The sequence below is a fragment of the Anguilla anguilla genome, chromosome 2 (assembly GCF_013347855.1).
Source record: "Anguilla anguilla isolate fAngAng1 chromosome 2, fAngAng1.pri, whole genome shotgun sequence".
Taxonomy (NCBI): domain Eukaryota; kingdom Metazoa; phylum Chordata; class Actinopteri; order Anguilliformes; family Anguillidae; genus Anguilla; species Anguilla anguilla.
In genome coordinates this window covers 28,867,244-28,892,206 of record NC_049202.1, presented here as the reverse complement: position 1 = coordinate 28,892,206, position 24,963 = coordinate 28,867,244, and the positions used below count along the sequence as shown (strand labels likewise).

General features: G+C 38.0%; 2 protein-coding genes across 3 annotated transcripts in view; one reads left to right on the top strand and one right to left on the bottom strand.

Annotated features, from left to right (window-relative positions):
• fbxo9 (F-box protein 9) overlaps positions 1-1,943 on the top strand; it is a 35,262-nt gene extending 33,319 nt beyond the window's left edge. For both annotated transcript variants that reach the window (XM_035405559.1, XM_035405558.1), the window contains exon 13: positions 1,437-1,943. In XM_035405559.1, the coding sequence (XP_035261450.1) occupies positions 1,437-1,545 (109 nt within the window). In that variant the 3' untranslated portion in view covers positions 1,546-1,943. The remainder of the gene's footprint in view (positions 1-1,436) is intronic.
• Positions 1,944-17,322: 15,379 nt separating this feature from the next.
• On the bottom strand, positions 17,323-22,537 carry lgsn (lengsin, lens protein with glutamine synthetase domain). Its single transcript, XM_035404221.1, has 4 exons — positions 22,496-22,537; positions 20,577-21,234; positions 19,496-19,674; positions 17,323-19,162 (listed from the first exon to the last, which is right to left on the bottom strand). Exons 1-4 carry the CDS (start codon positions 22,535-22,537, stop codon positions 17,975-17,977), a joined length of 2,067 nt encoding a protein of 688 aa, XP_035260112.1. The 3' UTR covers positions 17,323-17,974.
• Between the last annotated feature and the right edge of the window lie 2,426 nt (positions 22,538-24,963).

Genomic DNA, 24,963 nt, shown 5'->3' with positions numbered 1-24,963 from the left:
TTACACTTTGCATGATTCATTAATTAGGCTACACTTCACTGATTACACATACCTTTAGTTTATTTCCTTGATAATTGACAGTCCGTCTTGAATTCTGAAATGCCCTCACGATTTCACCGTGTAGAAATCCCCAATTAGCACGGAGATGTTCAAGATACAGTTGTCCACCAATCATAGGTCGGAGCACCGGTTGCCCTTGACACCGACATTTGTTGAGAACATAGAATTAGAAATTGTAAGGTTGAGAAGCTATGGGCGGAACCATTTTTCGAGGAAGGGTGATATGTGACATCTTCAATTCTAGAATTAACATTCAACGTTTACCGTAGCGACACTCGCATGAAACATCACTGAAAGCGTATTTTAATAAAAATACGCTCACACACAAAACTGGCATTAGGGGTGGCAAGACATTGTCGTTAGGGTGGCAGATGCCACCCTGTGCCACCCCAGTAGATCTGCCCCTGTTTGGCATAGTTTTTGTGTGTCGTCTACTAATGAAACTAAAACAAAGGGTTTCTGTTTTCAACTCTTACTTTGGTTGCAGGAGCAATGAATGTCTGAGTTGAACAATTTAGGCACGTTGGTGTGCCGACCACTAGGTGGTGTGCGCCAAGTGGTTAAAGTTTTGTGAATGAGGCCCATTGCGGAAAGGACAATCATGAGGTGTGAATTTTTTTATTTTAAATGGTTTGAAAATTGTTTTGTTTTTTATCATTGACCAATTTATTTGTTTATAAATTCCCTATTTATTTAATTTTTTTTTTAACTTTGGCACATTTAGCCCTCCATAGATTAAAGATACTATTAGACGTGCTTCAGACCCTTTTGACACAGAAGAAAAAAGGAGTTTTTGAGACTGTTTTGATACCGCACTTATGTCTGTGTGAACACGTTGCGACGGCTTTTAAAATACTTCATCGAAAACGCCTCTCCTGGTGTTTTCGAGGCGCCTCGACTACCGCATTTATCCTGTGGGAACGGAAAGCAGCATCGATGACTGCTTTCTGGGCGGCGTTCAAATTACGTTACAGATCTGCGTTCACGCGCACCTATCTCTCAACTGAAAAAATGGCATACAAAGGTTAACGTTATAGCTTTGGGCCTACATCAAGTGTGTTACTATGGTAACAGAACGTAAAAATTCATTCATTCACGAGAGTTGAGTTCTACTGTGTGTGAAAGGTAAAGACGGCTCGAATACCGCATTACAAATTCCTGTTACCGCATCAGAGGCGGCTCAGATGCGGTATTAGCTGTGTGAAAGGGGCTATACAGGTACAGAATCTGCAGTATTTTCAAGTGATAGTGGCTCAATATGTATTGTCTTTATAGTGACTGATCTTGAATTATCAGTATGCCTTGGTAAATAGTTGTAATGCATGTGAATTTTGACATGTTAATGGTAAGAAACATTTCATTGTGCTTGTTTCTAGGTCAACTGGGGAAACGGTGGTCACCGCTTTCAACATGGACAAGACTTACACACCTCTGTTCTTCGCACGTGTGAAGAGTTACACTGCATTTTCAGAAAATCCCCTGTAGGCCAACTGCCGGAAGAAAGATACTTCACAAAGTTCTCACACATGCATACACAGACAAACACAAACACACATGCACACGCATACATACATTTGCACCTCTTGTGGAACTCCCCTGCTCACGTCTTTCATGCTGGATGAAGATTTTGAGGAATGTATACAGATAATGGTGTGAATCTCTTAGCTTCCTTCACAGGTTGAAACTTTGAAATCCTTGAAAATTCTTGTCATATACGCATTAAGTGTTCTATGAGGCATAATGCTGAGAAATTATTTGTTGGTTGTGTGTTCTTGACTATTCTGAGCAATATCTATGTGCAAAAAGTGAATGGCATCACACACAGAATGGCATTAAATGTTGTCATTTTCATTGTACTATAAAATCAGTCCCAATGTACAGGATGCAAGAGTTGTCATTTATTCACCTAAATCCACTAAGTATTTTTGTGGGCTTCATTTATTGGTATGAAATGAAATGAGTAATTTCACAGTATGCACCCTTAAATGGAAAGTTACAGCTATATGTAATGGACATACAGTAAATGCATAATATTTCATAACATGTTTTATTGCCAGACACTGACTTTATTAACCACTCGATTAATTTCTTACGGTGGTGTTTCTCATCCTAAAGGCAGACCACCCATTGCCATTAACTCCTTTGTGATGACAACAAATCAGGCCAATCTTCACCCTTTTAGAAGGTGTTCTATTTAAGGCTTTATAGCTCCAGATGTGAGCATCACAGAGACTTGGAAAATGGCTTAACCCCTTCGCGCAAGCCCCCTAGTGGTCAGCACGCCGGCTTGCCCAGATTACTGAACTCAGACATTCAGTGCTACTGCAACCAAAGTATGAGTTAAAAACAGAAACGCGTTGTTTTAGTTTCATAAGTAGATGATACAGGACAACTATGCCGAATCCGGAGTTTCCCAGCGCCACCATTGTTGCTCTGGACGTTCATTTAGCACACCCCCCTCCCTGCAGTCTCATCTACAACTACACCCCCCACCCATGATATAATGGACAATGTTGTCTATCTTGTCATTCATAAAAATATCCTTTCACCACAAAAAAATCGTATTCCGTCATACCAACAAGATAAACCCGACAATAGCCCTAAATATGCCAATACAGCAGTGAATACGCTGCTCAATGAATAACGAAATAAACGAGAAAAGGTTTTAAAAAATGATACCATGTCATTCTACAGTCAATATCTGGGATTAAATATTGAATAAATATACAACCTTACCGTTGGTTTTATGCGGGGAGATGTCCCTTTTGAGACTGAGTGGTCATACATTGTTTTGGGCAATCCGTTTGTGAAATATACGCGCATTTGAGATGCCTGGGTACCTTCCGAAATAGCTGTGCGTAATACCACACGTGTTGTTTACGGCGTTGTCGCCCTTTTTAGTACAGTCTGCCGTGATTGACAATTCATTTATTCAGTAGGTGAGAGTATAAGCTTTCTAACGATGTATAACATGTCTTGCTTTTGTTTGCTTTTGGAATAGCGTTTTTTAGGTCAGCGTAACTGAAAATTTTCTTATGGCATTCACTTACACATTCACTCTGTGGTAGCAGTAAAAGACGTTGCTCCTAACGAAACGTGGTGAAGGATTTTTCGTAATTTCTCAGAAAATACTATTATTATTGAGGACTTCTGTGCATAGCTAAGCCATATGTTTGCTGATAGACCTAGCTGACATCGTTTTCTGTAGCAAAACAGAACCAAATAGAACAGTATCATTTATTTACTGTCTCTGTCTCCATCTACTGAACATAAGATTTCGTCATTGCTATGTAAGTATTACTGCTCAAAATACTTTGGTTATATACGTTATTTTTGAAATTGAGTGTCTTTAAATAGGTTAGTGGTATTATATAATGTGGATATTTCACAATGTAATGTAAGCATTAGTTAGGAGTGTAATAGTTTTTGTGAAGCATACAACAGTGATGACGTGAGAGTTGGAACACTGCCAAAACGTGGTGGACGGTTGAAAATTGTTTTCATGTTGTCCCATCCCCATACAAGAAAACATACGAGAGTACAGAGTATAGAAATACATACAAAAGTTAAAATACACATTTAGGTACTGTACCGCATTGTGTGACAAATATCTTTGCATTATTTTTTAAATCTGATAGCAATGTTCCATCTTAAACATTCATAAGGGGCTCATTTATATGCTTTATAATGGATTTTTGGAGAGATTTTGTATGCGTTTCTGGACTTCTAGATATTTTAGACCACTGTACTGACGGAAAGCTCGTAATTCCCACTTGAAAATGATGCGACAGTGAGTTTCTTGAGACAAAACAATTGATTTGCAGTGAAATATGTGAATATGTTGTGATTTACAGCAATGCATAATTTAGACATTTTGGATAGATTTGGAGATGCTGGGTACACTGCTTAGTTTTTGCTTCATAAATCTATAGTAGTTCTACATATCCACCCTTAGATTTTATGAACTTGTGGTCAAGAAGTTTTTAATCCAGCACGTATAGTTTAACCTGCTGTATATATGCAATCTCTCAGTATTTAATTGCAAACTAAAAAAGTGCAAATTCATTTTAGATTTTTTGTCTAGACAATTACATTTGTGGCACTTTGTTTCTTCCAAAATTATGAATATAAACTAATCTGTTAGTATTGTAAATTGTACAAATGTCTTGCTTCATTTAAGCCATTTTTCAAGTCTCTGTGGTGTTCACATCTGGAGTTATAAAGCTTTAAATAGGGTACCCCCTAAATGGGCAAGGATTGGCAAGGTTTGGCGTGTGCGCTAAGGGGTTAAACGAAGCAATAGACTTGTACCATTTAAAATACAACTAGATTAGATTATGTTAATTTAGGTAGAAATAAAGTGCCACAAATTATCTCAGCGAAAATGTAAAAATGCAGTTAGGGTTAGGGTTACTAAAGATCTATGAAGCAAAAAGTAAGCTTTGCACCCTGGTGTCCCTTAGTGTCTCAAAATCTAGCCAAGTTGTTTAAATTGCATTGCTGTTAATAATGACAATCTATGACAATATATTTCACAACAAATTAATTTACTTTTTTACCCATGAAACTCACTTTTGAATCATCTTATGTGGGAATTACTATTGTTGCATCAGTATAGGGCAGGGGTGCACAACAAGGGCCAATCTATTTCACGATTTTGTGCGGACATTTGCCAACATTTATTTAATTAGCCCATTCATATCTTGATCTGACATGTATAAGCACCAGCTACACCCACAGACTGCAATTGTATCCTAGAGATTGTACTGTGCTCAAGTACAGGGATGAAGCAGTGTAGTTTATAGAGCTGTAAGAAATGGTTGGAAATCGGTTGGAACAAACACCAGCACACAGATCGGCCCTCCAGGACCGGAGTTTTGCACCCCTGGTATAGGGGTTTAAGTTATCTAGGAGTCTAAAAACCTCTCCAAAAATGAGTACAATGCTTTTTGTACATTATGAAGCCCTTATGAGGTCTTAGGATGAAGTATTGTTATCATATTTAAAAATAATGCAAAAACATTGACACACTGTAGTACACCTAAATATGTAATCATTCACTCTTGTATGTTTTTCTGTACTTTACAGTATGTCATGGGAAAACATTTTTACAAATGTTAACATTTATGATCACTCACAGGGAAATGTTATATTTATCTAGCACATTTCAGCACATAGGACATGGAAAATACTCATTCAAATTTACTAAGTCACATGTATCGCCCATGGAGATACTCATACCCCACATTATGTACAATAAAATTACAATGAAATAATATTCCACCATCAGAAGAATGTTGCCGATGTTCTAGCTTCACGGTACATTGGTGGATCAAACAGAACATGACTGACACATGATGAACACTTACCTTTGACTGCAAAAAAAATCTAGCCAGCAACCAGCAGAGATGTAAACCTCAAGGAATTATTCAACCAAATGAATGTAGATATTGCTAAATAGAGACACTTGCCCATAACTGAATTAATATAGTCATAATGATACTGCCAAAGGTAAACAACATCTTGAGAATGCTATCTCGAGATAAATAAATGGTTTGATGCATTGCAAAAAATAGTCATGTCTTTCATATGGGGAGGGAAGAAATTTCGATGTTCATTTGAAAGACTGAGTGCAGCAAATAGTAAAGGGGGACTGAACCTAACCCTAACCCTTATTATTATTATTTAGCTTATGGTTCATTCCGAGCAAGAAAGTGCTTTAATCATGCTACACTAAAGGACTGGGTACGAATCGAGCAAGATGCAGTGCATGACCTGGGAATCTTTTGAAAGCATGTACTATAGTGGTGTATGTCCAAAGGATCTTATTGACACACCCATTGGTTCAACCTTTAAGATCTCTCAATAGTTTCAATAGGTTACTGTCTTTTAATGTTGCACTGAGTTTGAGCTAACCTCTATTTACGCTGAACAACAACATAAATGCAACACATCAATTTCAAAGATTTTATTGAGTTCAAAGGTAATAAACGTAAATCAGTCAACTGAAATAGATTCATTAAGCGCTTATCTGTTGATTTCATGTGATTGGGGATACAGATATGCATTTGTTAGTCACATATTCCCCAAAAAAGAAGATACCATGAAATGAACAGAATACCGATCAGTATTTGTATGACCACCATTTGCCTCATGCAACGCAACACATCTCCTTCGCATCGAATTAATCAAATTGTTGATTGTAGCCTGTGGAATATTGTCCCACTCGTCTTCAATAGCTGTACGTTGTTGGATATTGTTAGGAACTGGTACACGCTGTCGTATGTGCCGGTCCAGAGCATGCCAATCATGTTCAATGGGTGACATGTCTGGTGAGTATGCAGGCCGTGGAAGAACTGGGACATTTTCAGCTTTGAGTATTTTTTTGTGTAAAAATTAGTTTATTTTGTTTATTTGTTCGGATCCCCATTAGCTGTGCCCTAAAGCACAGCTAGTCTTCCTGGGGCCCCTACAGATCCTTGCAACATGGGGCCTTGCATTGTCATGCTGAAACATGAGGTGATGACGGTGGATGAATGGCACAGCAATGGGCCTCAGGATCAAATCGTGATATCTCTGTGTATTCAACTTGCAATAGATAAATTGCACTTGAGTTCTCTGCCTAACACCCCACCACCACCATGGGCCACTGTGTTCACAACGTTGACATCAGCAAACCGCTCACGCACCTGACGCCATACATGCTGCCTGCCATTCTGCCCTGTACTGCTGAAACCGTGATTCATCAGTGAAGAGGACCTTTCTCCAGCGTGCCAGTGGCCATTGAAGGTGAGCTCTTGCCAACTCACGTCAGTTGTGATGCCGAACTGCAGATGAATTAAGACCCGGTGAGGACGTCGAGCACGCTGAGCTTGCCTGAGGCAATTTCTGACTGTGCAGAAATTCTACGGTTGTGTAAACCAACTGTTTCATCAGCTGTCCGTGTGGTTGGCCTCAGACGATCCCGCAGGTGAGGAAGTCGGATGTAGTGGTCTTGGACTGGCGTGGTTACACGTGGTCTGCGGTTGTGAGGCCTGTTGGACGAACTTCCAAAATCTCTGAATCGACGCTGGAGGTGGCTTATGGTGGAGAAATGAACACCCATTACTCTGGCAACAGCTCTACAGGACATTCCTGCAGTCAGCATGCCCATTGCATGATCTCTTAACTCTTGAGGCATCTGTGACATGGTGTTGAACAACGAAAAACTCAACATTTTAGGGTGGCCTTTTATTGACCCCATCATAAGGAACACCTGTGTAGTGATCATGGCTTTTAATCAGCATCTTGATATGCCACGCCCGTGCTGGAGATGGATTATCTTGACAAAGGAGAAATGCTAGCTAACAGTGATATAAACAAATTTGTGGGCAAAATTTGATAGAAATAAGAACATAGCACATAGAACAAATCTTTGAGGCATTATTTAAATGCATTAAAAAGTAAAAGTGCTGTGTTTATATTTTTGTTCAGTATAGATCTGCAAGGTTCACTATAGGTTCAAAACCAATCAGTTGGCCAACATGGATCCAGACAGGCATTGCAAACTTGAGCCATGTTATCAGTGGCAACAAATTCATTGTTATTCAGATTTAATCTCTCAGAAATCTCTGCATGAAAATGAATTTCTAAATTATGCAAAGCATAAAAGTTTAAAAACTATCCCCTATAATGATATCCATCAGCAAATGGATGCATTTCTAAATAAGTCAAAACAGTCTAACTCACTAAAGACCCAAACATTTTATAATTCACTTAACACAAAGTCTGAAAGATCATTTGATAGCTGTGCTGCTCACTGGGCAGATGACCTCTGTGTACAACTAGATTGAATAAACTGGCCAACTGTTTGGCATAATTGTAGTTATCCATTTAGAGGAATACATCATAAATTATTACAATACAAGATTTCAAATATACTCCACCCCTGATACGTTGGAGAAGATGAAGTGACATGAGACTGGGGTGTGTGTAAAATGTAATATATTTAAGGGATCATTGATACACTTGCTATGGGAGTGGCACGATTAAATAAATATTAATGGATGGCAACTGTTGAGAGATTACTCAATAATTTTCATATCTTAATCCCTCTAAGAACCTACTACTTGCATTCTTGGTGATTTTTCAAAGGTAAAGGTATCATCTTCATACAAGTATATGTTTTTGACACTACATTATTACAAAAGAAATAACTTTGCCGAAATGGGTGGAAACTATGGAACCCTCATTCAGAATGGTCAAATGAAGCTGCAATATGGAATAAATATGAAAAAAATATGAAAAAAAAACATGGAAGGCCAACATCAATTAATTTAAGCGTACATGGGCCCCACTTGAGGCATATCTGAATGGCACCAATAATTGAGGAATATAAGTTGCCTTTTCTCATTTACCTTCTTTACCTTCCTCTCTCCCTTCATTCATGTCCTTCTGTGTGTGTGAATGTGCATCTGCGTGTGTTATCAAGATTGGATATTGTATTGTAACATCTATTGTAACATTCACCTTTAAAATATGGTATAGATTTTATTAATTTACTTTATGAATAAACGGGAAGAATAGGGGTAGGGAAACAAAGGGGAAGAGAATAAGAGGGATAGGGAAAAACATTTATGGATAATGGTTGTGATGGTTATGTAAGAGTGATGATAATGGTGATGATGATGATGATAATAATGGAGAAAGAAAGAGTTTGAGAGTGAATGGAATAAAAAAGGCTAGATGGCTAGATTTCATGCTTTGTACTTCTCTTCTGACCCAGTCCCCAAATCCACGATGAGGATTTTCTTTAGCCATGCTGATGAATTGGCGAAATGAGAAGATTTTCCAAAAACCGAAAGGAAAAAACAATTGCACCTCAATGAATGCTTGTATATTACAGCATAATGTTACAATTGAATGCATGAAAATTGTACTGAAGCAACCACTTAGGCAAATATGCAAGGCTCACAATCTTCGTAACAAAGTTAAAATGAAACAAGCCATACACCATTGGAAAGCTTGTACTGTCCTCTACTGGATAAAAGAATTATGAATTAAACCAGATTGAATTGAAAAGAGTAAATAGCAAATGGGGTTTTGTGTGGCCATTGTAAATGCCTATCCCCACTCTCTATTTCCTTGTTTATTTCTCAAATGGATTGTCCAAGGCAATAAATAACCAGTGAAAAGGGACATCTTTACATGTAAAACCAATGGTTAGATTTTGTATTTATTCCATAATTTAGTCTCAGATGTTGATACTGCAATGACATGGTGTAATATCACATATAAAATTGGTTTATTTTGCTATTCAGTGAGCAGCATTTTTCACTGCTGTATTGGCATACCTTCAGGCTATTGGTGGCTTTATCTTGTTTCTATAACAATATACAAAGTATTGTGGTGAAAGAATATTTTGATGAGCTCCCAGATCGACCCTATTGTCCAGTGTATCATGCTTGGGGGGTATATTTGTAGATGAGACTGCAGGGAGGGGGTGCTTTTTAAATGGATTAACTACATGACCTATGCAACAATGACGCTCAGAAACTCCACATAATAGCATAGTTGTCTGTATTGTATACTAATGAAGCTAGAACACTAAGTTGTTTCCTTTCATAGTTTGGTTGCAGGAGCGCTGAATGTCTGAGTTAAGCAATCTCAGGACTCTGACGTCCTAGCCACTAGGGGGCTTGCACAAAGTGTTTTAAGCACAGATCACTTTGCATCAATAAAAGTCAAATGCCATCAGGGTTTATTCAGAAAATCTAACTTAAGCCCTATTTACACTGGATGAGAATTACCCTGTGTCATTTAGGATTTACCCCTCTATGTCTGTGTTTCATGCAACACATTTGTATGGGAAAACTAAAAAATATTTCTCTTGAATTTGCTCATTATATACAATAGATTATCACCAGATATAAATCTTAGAGTTGTCAGTTTTTTGATCGGAATGTTGGATGTTTAAACACTGGGCTTCAAATTCCTTGTGTAGATCTGGTTTGTGGTACCAACTAGACAATGTAATATCTGGTAAGAGTAATTAATAGAAGAAAACTTTGCATTAGTTTGTAATGAATTACTGTGTCAATGACTCCCTGGTCAGACAGCTACCGAACGTGTTTGCAATTAGGCGTCCAGGTGTTTATGTTGTCTGGCTTTGACAGACTCTAAATTTGGCAAGCATTGAGATGATTCACAGATAAGATAGGTTAATAGTTAATGTTAGTAAATAGCTTGATAAGAGCATGGGTGATGTGAGGTGATGCAAAAATAGTTACTGACATTAACCTTGAATTATGATATGAATCCCCTGGCTTGTTTTGTGCAATATTTGTGGAAATATTACTTGGAAAGCATCTAGTTGCTAGCAATTGGCCTAATGTTACTATAGGCTACCACATACATTAATAGTAGCGCCAAGCTAGGAGTCTGTATTGAGGCTGTTGAAAGATTATTTTATGGATTTTGACCAGGAAAGATGCAGACAATGGCCCTGAAAAAACAAAGAATCCCTGCAGGAAAAAATACGACTGCAAATTACTGAGATGCCAATTCGCACAGGGCAAATATCAGACCTCTGTTTTGCAAAATATTTGCTAATAAATATTTGGTAGGTAATTTGCAGTGGAATTTTGATTTCACAAATTACGGATTTACACGGGCTTAAGATCACAATTATTACAAATCACATGAGGTCCCCAGGTAATACCCTACTAGTCCAGTGCGAAAAGGGTTTATACTGGAACTTTTGTCATTTATCAAGTAATAACAGAAATGTTGTTGTTGCTGGCCATAATAAAACAGTTACGCATTGAACATTTTTATTGAGGAAGTAATGTTAAACATCCATTTTAAGGTACACAGAAGCTGGCTGTGGTCATTTCTCACAGTTGCTTGTTAAAACTCAGACACTTCTGACTGATAGCCAGGTGAATATTTTTGCTGGACACTTGATATATCCTGCCTTGTAAGTCCCAGCTTATTTGTTGAAGGCTAAGGCCAGCATGATTTCATTTTTCTTAGGTTCAACATTATCCTATTAAAAGACTGAAACCTACCATTTATTCTGCCAACAAGTACTTTCCATCTAGCCAAAACCAGATATAACAAATATCCTGGTGGTCATACAACTCCATTGTTCTCCAAAACAAACAAACAAACAAACAAACAAACAAAAAACTATTAAAACAAGTCACCAATACATACTGTTACTTTGGTCAGCAAAATTCATCATTACAATGAACCTGGCCTTACTACTTTTTCATCATCTGAATCAACTTTATGAAGTGACAGCAATTTCATTTTGGGAAAATATCAAATATAGCCTAGACAAATGAGCAGTACCGACATAATGAATAGTGAACATAGTCCCCACTGAAATCAACAATTTGCTCCATTTGGAATTAAATTAGGTAAAAACTACATTGGCCATATTCTGCATATTCTGAAAATGAAAATATATCTTTCTGAGCTCTGTCTCATGATTAGAGCACACAATTTGAATGGCTTACTAATGGAGTGCTAAGTGGGGTAGGAAAATGTCAGACAGTATTGAGAGTAGGACAGAAGCATTGTAGGTTTTTCATAGGATATGTTAACAAACAGAAAAATACAAAAATTTTCCAGCCTTATCCTTTCATATTTTAAGCAGATTCTGAATATTATATAGTTAAGATTCAATCATGTTAAATATATGAGCATATATGAAAGTTTAGGTAGCAAATAACAATGCTGCATACTTTGGATGTAATTTACACTACAGTCATATTATTTGGCATCTTCGTATCCGATCGTGCCGTTGCCAACTGTGGCCAGTAGCCCTGCAGTGGGCGATGTGCAATTGTCGATTGCATCGTCTAGGGTATGGGTGGGTTCAGTAGGCCTGCATTCTTCTGGCAACCCCGCTGGATGATTTGGCACCCATGCTCTGCATGCCAGCTGCATACGCGTAGGCTTCTTTCAATTCAAGTTTGGAAATGGTGCTTATAAAACAAAGTGGCTGAGTCACATGTTTTGGAGGAAAGCCGTAGGTCTGCACTTTCCTGTGTGTAGTGGGGTTCACCCATGAATGTGGCTGGGAATTGGGAATTGGGGTGGGAATTAGATATACACAGCCCTGGATAGGACACCAAATTTTTTTTAAATGCATTGCTGCAAGCAGCAATTAAGGGGGCTAAGCACTCGTAGCGAGAAATGCCTAACTGACTAAGTGCCATCACACATAATATCTTAATTTATTGTATTGATTTTTATATGCCCACTTTTGGCTTCCTTCAACCTTGGGTTAAATGTATTGCACTCATATTGTATCATGTTAATTTTGAAGCATATCGTAATGTTGCTATACATTGCATTGAAGAAGTTAATTGCAGTTAGAGTTAAAGATCACTTTAAATTGTTCTACTTTAAGGTATGAAACCTTCATGTGAATAAGTACATATTGTAATCATACTGCATAGATGTGAATTTTCAATCCGAACACAGAAAGTTAGAATGAATTAATATCGGTTACATGGATATGCACAACCACTGTTCTTCCATTCACATGCAATTCATTTTTGTTATTATACTGATATCTTGTGGTCATTTAGTGTAGGCTAGCTGCACTGTTTATGAAACACATTTTTTCTTAAAATGAACCTTTGTACACATATAGTATTTATTATTTACAGTGTTTAAAAATCACAGTTTCTGGAACAATCAAACACAAGTTTTAACAGTTGATGTTAAGTTTCTGAAAACACAATCATTGCAATACATAATTGTCAAGAAATTACTGGTTTTACTTCTGAAAAACCTCAGGTTTAATGCTTCAAGATATTGCCAAAAAATGAACATGCCAATTATTTTTTTTACAAATAAAGATACTGTAATTACGTATTGATATAACTGGAGTCAGTATAAACATTACTCATATGCTTGTAAAGGAAAATTATTATTTTAATAAATAGGCTTTGGAACTCAAGTCATCTGCAATGTGATTTCTTAAATGTACAGTTGAGGCCAAAAGTTTACATACACCTAGGCTATGTGAGGGCGGGGAAGGGTGAAGACCAGACGCGACCAAACAGGGGATCTATAAGTTACCAAAGGGCACTCCAGTAACCACTGAGTCTCGTGAGAGACGAAATAAGGGGGTGCTATACTCCTAGGGGACGTATCCCAAATAATGAATAATAAACCCCTAAACGGGTAACTGAGGAAGAAGGAGTATATAAGGAAAATAAAGGAATAGGGAAATGAGAAATGAAAAATAAACAACTTCGAACCGAAGCTGAGAAAAAGGAAATGTCTTTTCAAAAACAAACCGAAGAAGTTCTGAGGCCAACTAAAACCAGGGGGGAAACCTGGTTAGTAAAGGGCAGAAAGGTTTGTGCCCCAACGGTGACACAATAACCCCTTAAAACCGCCGGCCTCAGAATCTGGACCTATACCGTCCTAATACCTTTTTCCAAAAAACAAACAAACTGAAGTCAGAATTCTTTTTTAAATCTCTTTGTTCTTAAATTCCTTATACCTTGCTCAGGAATACGACAGGGAACTGGCTAGAGCAAAACACGTTACACTCAAGCACCGTTCCACTGCCTACTGACGCTTTAAATACCCAGCCACAGGTGTGGCTGGTAATCAGCGGAAGGTGTGAGCAACCCACAGGTGAAACCGATCAGAGGTAACCCTGCAGGAATGCATGGAATGTTCAAGCAGGAACAATCCTCCCACAGGAACCAAAAATAACGATTAGCCGAGTGGCTAATCTGCAAGCCCGAACTAATCGTCCCCACACACCAAAATAACGATTAGCCGAGTGGCTAATCGGAATGCTAACCACTGAGCCGGTGCAGGCACAGAAAAATGATCTACCTGCACAGAAACCGTGACAGGCTAGGCCTAGTCTAAGACATTAAAACTCAATTTTTCCACTCCACACATTTCATGTTACCATACATTTCATGTGTTAATTAGGGTATCTACTTTATTTCCATAAGAGGCTATTTCAAAATAATAGCTAAGAGTAAGATTTATGTCAGCTTTCATGTACTATATCAGATTTTCAGTGGGTCAAAAGTTTACATACACTTTGTTAGTATTTGGTGGCATTACCTTTTAATTACTTAACTTGAATCACATGCTTGCAGTATCCTTCCAGAAGCTTCTCACAATACTTTGCTGGAATTTTTGTCCATTCCTCCTGACAGAACTGGTGTAACTCAATCATGTTTGTGGGCCTCCTTGCACGGACACGCTTTTTCAGTTCAGTTCACAAATTCTCTATGGGATTCAGGTCAGGGCTTTGTGATGGCCACTACAATACATTCACTTTGTTGTCTTTAAGCCAGTCTTTAAGTCTCTAACAACTTTGAAGGATCAATGGATCATTGTCCTCCTGGAAGACCCAGTTGTGACCAAGTTTTATCTTTATAGCTGATGTCTTGAGGTTTTGCTTCAGTATTTCTAGAAAATACTCCTTCCCCATGATGCCATCTATTTACTGAAGTGCACCAGTCTATTTTCCATCAAAACACCGCCACAACATGATGCTGCCACCCCCATACTTCACAGTTGCGATGGTGTTCTTTGGATTAAAAGCCACATCTTTTTTCCTCCATACATAGCGCTGATCATTATGGCCAAACAGTTACATTTTTCTTTCATCTGACCCGAGAACTCTCCTCCAAAAGGCTAGGTCTTCATCCTGGTGATCACCTGCAAACTTCATTTCGGCTTTATTATGCCGGTCTCCAAGTAGGGGCTTCTTCCTTGCGCGACAGCCTTTCAGGCCATGGCGATGTAGGATTCTCTTCATGGTGGATGTAGATACTTTGGTACCTGATGCCCCCAACTCAGTTCATTCGTTGTTATCTGGGGGTTCAGTTGAACCTTTTGGACCAAAGTTTGTTCAGCCCTGGGGGTTAATTTGTGCCTCCTTCCTGAATGATGCAGTGTCTGTGTGGTCCCAAGATTTTTATATTTGCATACAATTGTTTGTACAGATGCTCGTGGTACCTTCAGTTGTTTGGAAATTGCTCCTAAGAAGAAACCAGACTTGTGGAGGTCTTGGCTGAGTTGCTTGGATTTTCCCATGGTATCAAGGGCAACAAGGCAGTGGCTCTATAAAAAAGACCAAGAAATCAAACACAGTCTGGAACAATAAATCTGATCTGTATGATGCATATGCTAATGATCTAACTGAAGAAACACAGACAAAATTAACAAAATAATTTCAATTTAATGAAATTCTACATAATAAGACACAATTTTTCATTCGAAGACTCCGACAAGACCAGTTCGAACACAGCAAAAAATCAGGAACATATTTGGCAAACCAATTAAAACGAAAAGTCAATCATTTTGGCCATAAAGGATTTGGTGGGGAACACCTTGAAAACACACCATAATCAACAAATTCCTGACAACAAACTATATTATTTTGGCCATGAGCCATCAGAAATAAACTCCTTTCACAATATCATAAACCTACCATAAACCCAAATAATACATAAAAGCACTGCATAAACACAAAATGAACACATAATGAATTTAACACAAAATGAATTTCATAAAACAACAAAGCCCCTGGACCAGATGGCTTCCCCGCCAAACTCTTTAAACATTTTTGGGAAAAAATTTTTCCCTCTACATTAATATATTTAATACTGAATAGTCTCGCACCTGCTCTAAGGGCAGCTGAAATGGTAGAGATTTTTAAACGTCAACTCCAGACCCACCTTTTCAGTCTCACTTTTACCTAGGAGCATTCATTGACAAGTTTTCTATTTTTAAATGTATTTTTTATTTAATTATCTACAGTACTTATTTGCTGCCTGTCACTCTTTCATAACATTTTTTATTGTCTTATTTCTTGTATTGCTTTTTTGATTTTTATTGATTTTTTAGAATGTAAAGCACATTGCATTGCATTCAAATGTGCAAAATGAGCAGTACAAATGAAGATTTTTTGATTGATTGACAGAAGCTTAAGATTTCCAGGTGCACTTAGAAAGGTCCAGCTGGTGGGCAGTCCTTTCACGCACACATACGTATTGCTGTGATGCTCACACCTGGAGTTATAAAGCTTTAAATTGGGCATCGCCTAAATGGGCAAGGATTGGCCAAACATGGCATCTGCTTGAAGGGGTTGAATCGGTTGTGTAATGGGATTGTATGCTTTCTCGGTCATCCTAGCACGTCTGCAAAGGCTATTATGTGCTTCAGAAAATCAGCTATGGCTCAAAGAAGAAATTGAACAGTGGTGAGAAAATCTTTTATTTATATTTTTAATTTAGGCTACATTCACTTGACATGAGAACACTACCTGTTCTCTTGCATACTTATTGGTTTGCTTGCTTTAGCAAAACAAACTATTGTCTATATTTATTTATTTATTTATTTATTTATTTATTTATTTATTTATTTATTTGTTTATTTGTTTGTTTGTTTATTTATTTATTTGTTTATTTGTCTATTTATCTAAAATAGTTTTTAACATGAAGGGATAAATCCCTACAATTATTCTCAGAAGATTTGAAGGTGTTAAAATGACCGGTAGAAAGCATCATTAACAATGCATTTTAATCAGAATGTACAGTTTTTTATGCTGGGTACCTCATATTTTCCAAATGCCCTTGTTACAGGCACAAAGAACAAATACATTTGACATATTATACAGGCTGACTAAAAATTATGCACATGCAAACATTGGCATTTTAAAAGTAAATTCTAAACTGTTGAGATCAGTTTTCAAAACGTTATTCTTGTTTGCAGTTTGTTCTCAATAAAGCTGCATATTTGTGTGCTCCAGACTGATTCCTTCATAGCTAATCAACTAATGAATCCATATGAAATTCATACGCAATGTCTCTGTCTCCGCCAAATCTGTGTATGCACCACACACAAATACACACTAGGCTAAGATATTGCTGCTTTCTTTATTGGCAAACTAAGCAAACATAAGCCATATTTATTTTTGTTACAGAAAATCTCTGAAGATGTAAATGTAACTGTTTTCAAATTGAGAAATAAACACATACATTACAATGTGTCAGTGAAAAAAATGTGATGTATGATGGTATCCCACCATCTAGATGTGAATTTTATGTCTAATTACACATTTTAACAAAACAGGTAAACCGATGGGTTAATTCCATAATTCATGAAAATGCTGTTGCTGAAATTATACTTTAATGCATTCAGTATCAAGTATAGCAGAAGCTGAGTCAATTTGAAATGAAAAATTCAAGAACAATTCACTAAAATATATAGTGAAGCAAAAAACTTCTGCAGTTGATTATATTAATATCACACCAGAATACGCAAATAAAATCAGTTACATCTTTAAGAAACTGTGATCATTCTAAAATATTGTTTTCCTCATCTCAGATCATTTATGCCTTTTTCATTATCAAACAAGTCCAGTAAAATATCTTCATGAGAGATGAACAAACACTCACTTATAGATGAGCTAAAGAGACTTATAAAATCACAGAAAATGTTTTACTGGATTTTATTATTTAAAATATGTCCATTATTTCACCATTTTCCTGAAAATATAAAAATAAAATATTGAGATATTAGCTTTCAATGTCCATGGCCACCTGTTAATTTAAATGACATGTCCATTTCCAAGTTTTTCAAAGAATATTTGGTTCTCAGTTGTGCAAAATTGGCTACAAATGGTCAAAGTACGAAACAAATATCCCATGTGAAATAGAAAGGGCATTTATTGTAAACCTACAGCAATCCACGTGGTACTGTCTGAACTGTAACTACAAAATAAATCTTAAAAGCTTGAAATCACTAAAAATGTTCTTATGTGACATTCTGTGCTTTCTACTGCCATAAACCAAATCTGCACTTAATTGCAAGCCTCCGTGCTTTGATTTTAATTGTATTTTTGATGAAAAAAGCTTTTCAGAAAAGGGAGCTATTAAATAAAGTATTCCAAGCATTTATTCCTCTCTGCATCCATTTCTTGTGTCTCAATTTCATAACGCTTCAGAGCCATGAAGTACTGCACAAACGAATCTCCAAGGCCCGCTCTGATTATATGGTCTTCTTCCAGTGCAACAAGGGCATCTTCCAGTTTCACAGGAATGGGAAATTGCTTCTGCTGTGCCAGAGTTTTAGTGGGATCTAGGTCAACGGTGAGGTTACGTTTGATTCCATCCAGGCCTGCCGCCACAGTGGTAGCGAGCACAAGGTACGGGTTGGCCATAGCTGATCCCAGCTTGTTATCTATGTGCATCCCCTTGCCACCGTGGAACTTCACATTGAAAGCACAGCTGTTGTCATTGAAGCCACAGGTGGCATAGATTGTGTGCTTGGGGTCTTTAACATCTTTGGCGATCTGACGGCGGCAGCTTACCCCAGGAGCCATCACGCAGCTGAGGGCGGCCGAATGGTGGAGTAACCCCGCCAACCATTTCCTCCCAATCTCTGACAGCTCTCCTCCCCCCAAGTAGAAGAGGTTTTTCCTCCCATTGGCATCCCACAGGCTGTGGGAGAGCACACCGGAATTGTAGAAACCATCATCTGTGAAGAAGCTAGCAATATAGCCATGCTTGTGCGCCATCTCTTTGATGCCTGTACGGAAAGTAAAGGCGTTGTCAGCAGCAGCGATTCCAAACTCGGGCTGAAAGGAGATCTCCATCTGCCCGGGCCCGCTGGCAGAGGAGAAGCTGTCAACATCGGCCCCCATGTAGTACATGCTGCTCACCAGCTGTTGGAAGAAGGGCAGGTCGTTGTTGCTCAGTAAAGTGGCAGCAGGGAAAAAGAGAGTCTTGGAGTTGATCTTCTCAGGGACACCGAAGACACAGCACTCATAGGTGAAAGAGGAGTGCAGGGAGAATCCAAGGCTCTGCAGCTGCCCGAGCAGTTGTTTGGCAATAAACCGAGGTGATGTGCGTAAGGGGTAACCTGTGACAGAGCAGGAGTCGCAGATCACTCGGGCTGTCTGGTTGGCCCAGGGTAAGATCCTGAATGTGGGCAGGTCAGGAATAAGTAGCACGTCACTGTTGAAATTTGCTGCACTGGCATGATCCACTTCATTGTTTTTAGGGCTCAGGGTCAACTCAAGGTAACTTCTTGGCATTGGCACACCATATAAAGCCTTCTCCTGAAAATTGTAGAAAAAGATAACATCATTACAACTGAAACATGTAATATCAGCTCCTACATCTCTTTACCATTTCTTTTCCCAGACTTCTGAGCATAAAGCATTGAAATTCTTCAATGATATGTACTTCTTTCATATAGATATTATTTTATCTTCATATTATGTCTGCCTTGGAGACATAGTAACTTTTATTCAATGATATAATTTATTGTATCTAAATTTGACCTACATACTACTCATTTTAACATTCAAATAGAGTTACAAAAATTAATTGAATGGATTCATTAAAAAAATCAAAATATGTACAGTAATACGTGTGAGTGTTTAAGTTACCTGAAAGAAGCGGGCAGGGACTGTCTTAGACCGGGACACCCCATGCAGATCTGTTGCCTCAAATCGAACAAGATTGACTTCCTCCTGGGCAATCTTCTGTTTTATGTGCCCAATGGTTGAGTCATAGTGAAAGAAGCTTTGAGATCGTTGGGTCTGTATGTTCACGTCTTTATCGTTGTCTATTTCAGGCGTTTGAAAACAAAAAAAAAGTTTCACAATTGTTAGGCAATTATTTGAGAAGTTTGCAATTAGAGTCCAACTTCTAAATTTGACATGAAATGGGAGTTTCTCCACGCTTCTATAATTTCTACATGATGTAAAACTATGCCCCAAAAAACTACTAAATGTAACTAAAAACTTTTTAAAACAATTTTGAAGCAGATAATTGTATTCTGTGAATTGAATGTGTTTAATGCATAATTTTTGCAAAGTGAAACAAGGCAAAAGATACCAGAATGCATGGTTATTACTAATTTCCTTTGAGTTTGTTGCAATGTAGAGCCACATGATATGTGCAGTGATTGTTTTATTTCCCTAAATTGCAAAGAGTGCAATGCCCTCCAAAAGTATGTCAATGGTAGAGTGAAATTTGTTATTTTTGTTATATACTTAGGCATTTGGATTTGAGATAAAAAGATGAATGAGACAAAAGACATACTCATCTATTCAACTGGAATCCAAATGCCTTAAGTATATAGAAATAATAACAAATTTCACTCTACCATTACCATACTTTTGGAGGGCACTGTATTTTGTCAAATTCTACGCAGTTAATACATTATTTTCTTTTCTCCACTGCCTCAGTCTCCCTGACTGCAACATGTGCCACTTGCATTTTTGTGGGGGAAAAAAGTAATAAATTAATTATGGGGGATTGCGGCTTCAGTAAGATGACCATGTACTTAAAAAGAAAAAAAAAACATTTAATATTAGGTTGGATAATTATTATATTTATAAAAACATGTACAATGTATACTGTTTAATAAAATATTACATTTTACCACAATAAAAATCAAAGGCAATATATTTAATAATTGAATATGGATTCAATTATTATTTTGTAAAGTGGGTTAATACTGACCAACTTGTGACATCAACACATCTCTCCAGGTGGCACACTCAGCAATGGGCTGCCTTAAACCGGATGGCCTATTCACAGACACATCAGATCTGTATGATCCAGGGGAGTCTGGGTTGCTGATGGGAAAGGACGAGAGGTCCTTCCTGGATCGGGGGGCCTTCTGAGAGCTTTGATTCTGGGGTTTGAAGGTGGTGAAGGACATGTTGTTAACTTCCTCCTGCCTGCCCTCAGGCTTGGTCATTTTCAGGTAAGAGTAAGTACTCCCAGGGTTGCCTCCCTCCTTTCCCTGCACACTCAGAAGGGAGCTCTCCCTCAGCAGGCTCTTTAATTCCTCCAGTGTCTGCTTGGAAATACTGGCATCTGCTGCACCCTGGACACTCTCCCTGTCCCAATCTTCTACTGCCTTGTTGTTGTCCTCCCTGGGATGTTGCTGCATGTGGGCCTGGGAGGAGCTGGAGGCCCTCTGTAGGGGTGGGCTGTTTGATATCAGGGTGGCCGGAGGGTGACGGGTGCTAACATAAGACTGGCCCACGGCCGCAGATGGTTCTCTCTCCCAGTCCATTGGACCTGCGTACTTCCCACTAACCTGAACTCCCTTTTTCCGGCCCAGGGTGATGCTGTTGCCATCAATTTGGTCTGTTTTCTTTTGTGTTGTTTCCTGGAAAGTATCAACAGAATATAAAATAAGTTGGAAATTTGTGTGAAAATACAAATCATCAAATTAGCACCCCATTTTACATGTATGGAGTATGTGTGCTGAAGTTGAAGTTTAAGTTGAAGTTGAAATGAAGAAAGCAGAGAGGGCACCAAACAGAAGGAATTAGAGAAAAAAAATGCCCTGGTGCGAAATTACATTCCCAACCACACTGGGGAACTGTATATGCCCAAGAGTCGGCCACCCCATGGCATTTGCCACGCAACTTATTTGGATCTTTGCAGATGAAGCAGAGGCTGAATTGATATTTCATTGTTGACAAGAATGTTTCATGAAATCAAAAAAGTTCAAAGCATTGTTGTAGAGCAAAGTGTGTGTCGTAATCAAGAGGCTACCCACAAAGTGATTCAGAATAACACTAAATACTTTACATTATTGGCTCAATGGTTATTATGGAACACAAAAAAAGACCACATGATGTAAACCTGAGTTTCATCATATGTATGCTTGGCTAAGGATATGTAACACATACAACCTGCAGCAAAACAGCAGATATTATATATTTTCATAACTTAAAAATATTACCTTGATACTGGAATTCTCTGACACGTTCATTCCTTTTTACATGGTTTTGCTAGTTCAGATAGGAAACATTTTTACAACCCATTTAAAACCAGAATCAAGCTTGTGCATCTTTTTTATAGACAAATGGCACAATGGTGATGTGTTGGAAAATTCTCCCTGGATATTGTCACCTGTACATAGCAGCTGTTGGCCATCAAAGCATGGTAACTGTGGTCTCATGACCAGCTGGGTGAACCAGACAACAAAACGTGATAGAATGAGAATGATTCAGTAAGCTAGAGCATTGTGTCTGGGGGAAGGAGGTGGGGCTGGAGAAACATCTTTTGTGTTTGCCTCTAGCTGCATAATTCATTCCTATTCTGGAAAGTTACAGATAACTATTGCACAATGGCACTGTACATGATATTCAATATTTACATATTAAACAGTACGGCCTTTTTCCAAGGAGAATGATATTGCATTGCATTATGTTTAGGTCATTGTATTATGATCATTACATTACGTTATAGGCATTTAGCTGACACTCTTATCCAGAGAAACTTACACAACTTTTACATTGCATCCGTTTATACAGCTGGACATATACTGAAGCAATGCAAGTTAAATACCTTGCTTAACGGCAGTGTTTCTACCCAGGAATCAAACCTATGACCTTTAGGTTACAAGATCAGCACCTTACCCTTAATGCTACACTGCCCCCATTGAAGACTGCAGCTGTCATTGTAGACTGCTGCTCATTATGCCCATTATAATTGTAATTCTAATTGAATTCTCATCATTCTAAATGGTACTGTTTTATCTATGTTCTGTACACAGTACACTGTCATTATACAGACTGTAATTTTCTACTATTTTGGCAAATGATTACAAATCACCTGGGACCTAATACACAAAAGCTAATTATCTTTCTCTTTTCATTCATTCTTCTCTGTTAATTTTTGTGATTATCTGTAACCCAGTTTTTTCCATTTTGAAATGTATTCCATTCAGACAAAAAGTAAAACATTTAGCAAATCTAAATAAAAATATGTATTTGGTAGCCTTTGTTCCAAACATTTGGTGAAAGATATGCTTCCCAAAGGCACAGTAAGTTCATTTGAAGAAATAAATGGCTTCTACCCCATGAAAAATGCTGTCACTTAAATTATACTATCTATTTAGATATTTGAAAGCAATCTGTTGCAAATATTTGGCTATGACAGGAACTATTTGAAATCTGAAATGTGTACATTCCTCATTTAAAAGTTAATTACAGAAAGGAAGGCTATTAGAATGCTATTGTATTTAGTCTTTTATAAATAAATAAATAAATAAATAAAGCATCAATTGCCTGAAACTACTACAAATTACATTTTAGTATGATGAGAGGGCGAAGCAAGAAAATTGGCAGTTGAAACCTTCTACCTTAATCATTTTCATTCCAGCCCTTCCTTCACTTTTTATTACAGCTCCTCATTTGCATTTCTGAATTTCTCGTTTTCTCTGCAGTCCCTGCCTGAATATATTCATTCAACAGATTTGAGATTAAATCAAGCAAGACACACTGGCGGTTTCCTCATTTTATTTTATATGGCACCAAAAGTAATTATAGTTGTGGTGGAAAATTCAAGGAGCATAGACAATGGCAACCCATGTGAAAAAAGTCAGTGACGTCTTTACAGAGCTCCAAACTGGAAATGCATGTATCCCATGTTTACTCACACTGCTAAAACAAGAATATGAGATAGCCACTGCACAGAGATGACATATATGTAATGAAAAAAGTTATCAAACATCCATAACACCGATGGTGAAAAAATGAAAAAATGGCCCCCTTATTTACTCAATCAACCAAATGTAATTGGTAACTAGATTCAGCTATAGTTGAGGCCAAAAGTTTACATACACCTAGGCTAAAGACATTCAAACTCAATTTCACAAATACACACATTTCATGTTACTGTATATTTCCTGTGTTAAGTCAATTAGGGTATCTACTTTATTTTCATAAGAGGTCATTTCAAAACAATAGCTAAGAGACAGATTTATTTCAGCTTTTATGTACTATATCAGATTTTCAGTGGGTCAAAAGTTTACATACACATTGTTAGTATTTGGTGGCATTGCCATTACTCACTTAACTTGAATAAAACTTGAAAGAAGCCTTCCACAAGCTTCTCACAATATTTTGCCGGGATTTTTGCCCAGTCCTCCTGACAGACCTGGTGTAACTCAGTCAGGTTTGTGGGCCTCCCTGCTCGGACACGCTTTTTCAGTTCAGTCCACACATTTTCTATTGGATTCAGGTCAGGGCTTTGTGATGGCCGCTCCAATACTTTCACTTTGTTGCCTTTAAGCCATTTTGTTACAACTTTGAAGGTATGCTTGAAGGTATGGATCGTCGCCCTGCTGGAAGACCCAGTTGCAACCAAGTTTTATCTTTCTAGCTGTTGTCTTGAGGTGTTGCTTCAGTATTTCTAGATAATCCTCCTTCCTCATGATGCCATCTATTTTCTTAAGTGTACCAATCCCTTTTGGCGATTGACACCAAATAGAGGCAGGAGCAGGCAGGCTTCAGGAAAGGAAGAGGGTGCATAGACCAGATCTTTGCACTAAAAAACATCATTGAGCAATACCTGGAGTGGAACAATCCATTATACATCAACTTCGACTTCCGGAAAGCTTTTGACAGCTTACGCCGTGACACCCTGTGGAAGATTGTGCAATCCTATGGAGTTCCTCCAAAGATGACTGCATTGATAAGGATGTTTTACCATCAATTTGAGTGTAGTGTCATTGTAAATGACAACCTCACTGAATGGTTCCCCGTGGAATCGGGTGTATGCCAGGGATGTATCATCTCCCCCATACTCTTCCTGATTGCCATTGACTGGACCATGCGACAGACCACCTCAGAGAAGCTAAGAGGCATTCAGTGGACTCTCTTTACCCAGCTAAAAGATCTTGATTATGCTGATGACCTTGCTGTTCTCTCCACAAATCATACACACCTGCAAGAGAAGACGAATAGGACTGACAGATTTGCCAAACAGATAGGTTTGAACACCAATATCTCCAAAACCCAAGTGATGTGCATAAATTCAGCACCACATGCATCAATCACTGTGGATGGTAACTCTCTCGATTATGTTGAGGCGTTTACATATC

Excerpts from the sequence above, each read along its gene's own strand:
- lgsn (XM_035404221.1), bottom strand. The coding sequence starts at position 22,537 with ATGACAGCTGCAGTCTTCAATGGGGGCAGTGTAGCATTAAGG. Across the intron at positions 19,675-20,576 it reads TGTGTTGATGTCACAAGTTG|ACAACGATAAAGACGTGAAC; the intron begins GTCAGTATTAAC and ends CGCCTGAAATAG. Across the intron at positions 19,163-19,495 it reads TCCCTGCCCGCTTCTTTCAG|GAGAAGGCTTTATATGGTGT; the intron begins GTAACTTAAACA and ends TACAATTTTCAG.